The sequence below is a fragment of the Nelumbo lutea genome, chromosome 5 (genome assembly GCF_056320005.1).
Source record: "Nelumbo lutea isolate HS-2025 chromosome 5, American lotus-T2T, whole genome shotgun sequence".
NCBI lineage: Eukaryota > Viridiplantae > Streptophyta > Magnoliopsida > Proteales > Nelumbonaceae > Nelumbo > Nelumbo lutea.
Window position 1 is genome coordinate 55,987,248 of NC_142688.1, and position 3,941 is coordinate 55,991,188.

The 3,941-nt window shown below is 39.8% G+C and overlaps 1 protein-coding gene across 1 annotated transcript; it reads left to right on the top strand.

Annotated features, from left to right (window-relative positions):
• Positions 1 to 1,764: 1,764 nt before the first annotated feature.
• On the top strand, positions 1,765 to 3,704 carry LOC148852541 (GDP-mannose transporter GONST3-like). The gene is made up of 2 exons (XM_088947909.1): positions 1,765 to 1,995; positions 2,322 to 3,704. The coding sequence occupies exon 2, from the start codon at positions 2,322 to 2,324 to the stop codon at positions 3,453 to 3,455; it is 1,134 nt and encodes a 377-aa protein (XP_088804035.1). The 5' UTR covers positions 1,765 to 1,995; the 3' UTR covers positions 3,456 to 3,704.
• The last annotated feature ends 237 nt before the right edge of the window (positions 3,705 to 3,941 follow it).

The window sequence follows — 3,941 nt, forward strand, 5'->3', positions numbered from 1 at the left end:
AAAACGAAGCAGCCAACATGGTTCCTGCGGCACTCAGGGGACATCTCTTCTGTTTTCTGTGGAAATGCTCCAAAAACTTAGGTGCACATCTTCTTTTAATGTTCTCTAGCAAGAGTAGTGTCACTAATGGCTCAAATTGGCTTCAATCCAGAAACTTAGGTGCACCTCTTCTTTGAATGTTCTCTAGCAAGAGTAGTGTCACTAATGGCTCAAATTGGCTTCATCGCATTAGGATCACCAGACTTCCTAACCTTGTGGTTAGAAAGGAATCCCGAGAAAAACGATCTCCAAAATTTCTGCATGGCTAGACTGCTAGCCATCTTGAGAGCACTATGGGATCATAGGAATGATATGCTCTTCGAAGGAAAGTCCTCAGACCCCCTTGAAGTCATGAGAAAAGCAAACACTTATGTCCTAAATATAGGAGCTCTAAATTGGTTTCAGACTCACCACCAAAATGATCACATTTCCCTTCCCACCCATCAGTTATCCCTAAACTCCCACTAAGTAGTTATAGTTGACGGATCTTGGAACACAACTACTAGCTCAGCCTCTACGAGTTTGTATTTATTATCTTACACACACAATGTTTGCATTGCAGAAGGACAATAGTGCAAGGCCTTTAACGCCTCAGAAGCTGAGCTTTAGGCAGTCATTAGAGGCTTGAAAAGACTCATTTTGCTAGGTATCAGTACCATCTTGTCAGATGCAAAGGAGATTTTGCTAAAGCTCAAAGGAATCACGGGAAACACAAGGTGGAATGAACAGACACTGCTCGAGCACATCAAGTATCTGTTTTCCTTTTTTGCGGAACTAAATATAATGTATGTAAACAGGAATGATGTGGGCCCTGCTCATGACATTGCTAAAATGGCCAATGTCAATAGAATTCATATTTTGATCCCTAGACCCCACCCTTCAAGGAATAACTCATGTCTCTGTATGAGAGGTCTTATTTTATATCCTTAATTTTTGTTGTTTCCAATGGATCTTTTGCTTATACAAAAAAACTTACTACGGGTTTTGGGGTGGATAGAGGTTGGGAGGTTGAGGGATGTCAATGGGTTAGGGTTGACTTGACTTTGATGAGACCTAAACTGATTGGGCCGGTTTCAAGAATTAGAACCAATAGGTTGGTTATGATTCTTGATATATTGTCCCAATTATTACTAGTTTGGAACTGGTTTTACCTAGTCTTGAATTGACTTAGACCTGATCTAATTATATATATAATCGGGTTCATCAAGTCAACCCCGATTGTCTTGAGAATTGATTGATTCTGTTTTGGGTCTAAAATTATAGATCATAATGGGTTTGGTTTAGTTTTGGATCCTTAGTATTTCTTGTCGGGTCAATTTTCTGGTTCTACTTGGACTTGACATAGACCCGGCTTGATGATAGCTAGATTGCCATCCCTATTAAAGAGTAGACTTGTTAATGGGCCAGGTAGCCCAATGGGCTAGCCTGGTTCAACCAATTCTAAGTTGGACTTGGACATGATTTTAGGCTTGCGGGCTCGAGCTCGGGCCTAAAACACTAGGCCCAACTTTTTTTGAACCGAACTCGAGCTTTTTCAAAATTGCCTGACCTGAGTTCAAGTCCAACTTGATAATTTATATTTATATAATAAAAACATATTTCATTTAATAAAAAATATATGTACAATATTTTTTTCTTTGTTACTCCTCTTCTTTTCAAGTATAATAGTAATATCTTTTATTATTTTTAGGTTTTGAGAGATTTTAATATAATAAAATATTTTTCATGGAAGGCCGGGCTCGGGCCTGAACTGGTGTAACTAGCACTGGCGTCGAGGGGTAGCTCGACTGGTTCCCCACTTTACCCTTATGACACTGAAAAAAATGGAAGAGATCTTGTTTATAAATTATAACACATTTGATTGAAGTCTAATTGGATTCTCTTTATTGACCACCCGCCTTCGAGAGTTCCAGGTAGTTTTGCCGACCACTGCCCCTCAGTCGTCGACTGACAGAGGTAAGCAACTGCTTCGATCTTTAGCTGTTCACTAATTTCTTTTGATCTTGGTTCTTTGTAAAAATATCTGGTCGATCTATGTAATGAGCTCGATAAATCCTTATTCCTCGGGAGAAACAAATTACCATCAGGGTTTTGAGAAATAGGTTTTCCTGCAATTGCTACATTTTCTGATTTTATAGGAAAGATGTAGAAATTACCATAAAACAGGGTAACTTAAACCTTAAATGAGTCCAATCTGTTAAAAGATTAGCAGATTGGGTTAATTGATTGTAAACAGATCCATGTTTTGTACCAATTAAATGGGCGTTTTTGCTCTTTTCCAGATGTCTAATGACGAGGAGAATGCCAGAAGTTGCGAGGAGGAAAAAAACCCAGATGCTACTTCTTCCTCCTCGAGCGAAATTGAAGCAACCTGGTACAGTAGCTTTCTCCAACATGCTTCAGTGTATGGCATCGCTGCCGGATACTGCATTTCAGCATCTCTTCTATCTATCATCAACAAGTGGGCTGTCATGAAATTCCCTTACCCCGGGGCACTGACTGCCTTGCAGTACTTCACCAGCGCTGCTGGGGTCTTCCTTTGTGGGAAGCTCAAAGTTGTAGAGCACGACCCACTTGACTTAAGGACTATGTGGCGCTTTCTACCTGCAGCAGTGATATTCTACCTCTCCCTCTTTACAAACAGTGAGCTCCTTCTCCATGCCAATGTTGATACTTTCATTGTTTTCCGGTCTGCAGTCCCCATTTTTGTTGCAATTGGAGAAACGCATTACTTGCACCAACCCTGGCCTTCAATCAAGACGTGGATGTCATTAGCTACCATTTTTGGAGGAAGTGTGCTTTATGTCATAACTGATTACCAGTTTACCCTGACTGCCTATAGCTGGGCCTTGGCTTACCTGGTTAGTATGTCTATCGACTTTGTGTACATAAAGCATGTGGTGATGACAATTGGCCTCAATACATGGGGTCTTGTTCTCTACAACAATTTTGAGGCCCTCCTTCTGTTCCCGTTGGAGCTACTTATAATGGGGGAGTTGAAGAAGATAAAGCATGAGATTTCGGATGAGTCAGATTGGTACTCTTTTGGGGTCATTTTTCCTGTGGCCTTGTCCTGCTTATTTGGTTTGTCCATCTCCTTTTTTGGGTTCTCTTGCCGAAGGGCAATTTCTGCAACTGGATTCACTGTGTTGGGCATAGTGAACAAACTCTTAACAGTTGTGATCAATCTAGTAATCTGGGACAAACATTCTACACTGGTGGGGACAGTGGGGCTATTAATTTGTATGTTTGGTGGAATTATGTACCAGCAGTCTACAAGCACCAAGCCTAAGGCTGTTGCAGAAACAAAAACAGAAGGGAGTGAAGAAGAACAACGAAAGTTACTTGAAATGCAGACCAACACAGAAAGCAATATCACTGAAAAGGAAGATGTGGATTCCAGGCAGTTGAAATGAGGGTGCCATTTCCCATTTTGCCCATTTAAAGTCAACCTATTTGCATCCATTTCCATTTATTGTATTCTTGTTCCATTTTTTATTGGTTTGTATTTTTCCCAATTGATCATTTAAAAAATAATCCTTTTCTCTTTCAATTCATTGTTTGGGATAATATTGATAGACCTTCACCGCTATTCACTGTTAGGATACTATTATAGCTGTTGTAGAAGCAGTTCAATTTGATGATTTTTATAGTGTTTCTCTCTCTATTTATCTGTCTACTTGTTGATACTTAAATGTACATGCTTGGTGTGTGCAAGAGATTAAGGATGAAGAACCAAATAGGTAGCTTGCTGTCTACCAAAGAATAAGGAAGAGATTAAGAAAGAGAAGAACTCATGCTGTTAGGGTAAACGACTAGGAGATAAATCACAAAGAAGAAGAAATAGGCGAGAAAGAAGAAGAAAAGATAAAAAGTCCAGGCAACAACTGAAATTTACCACC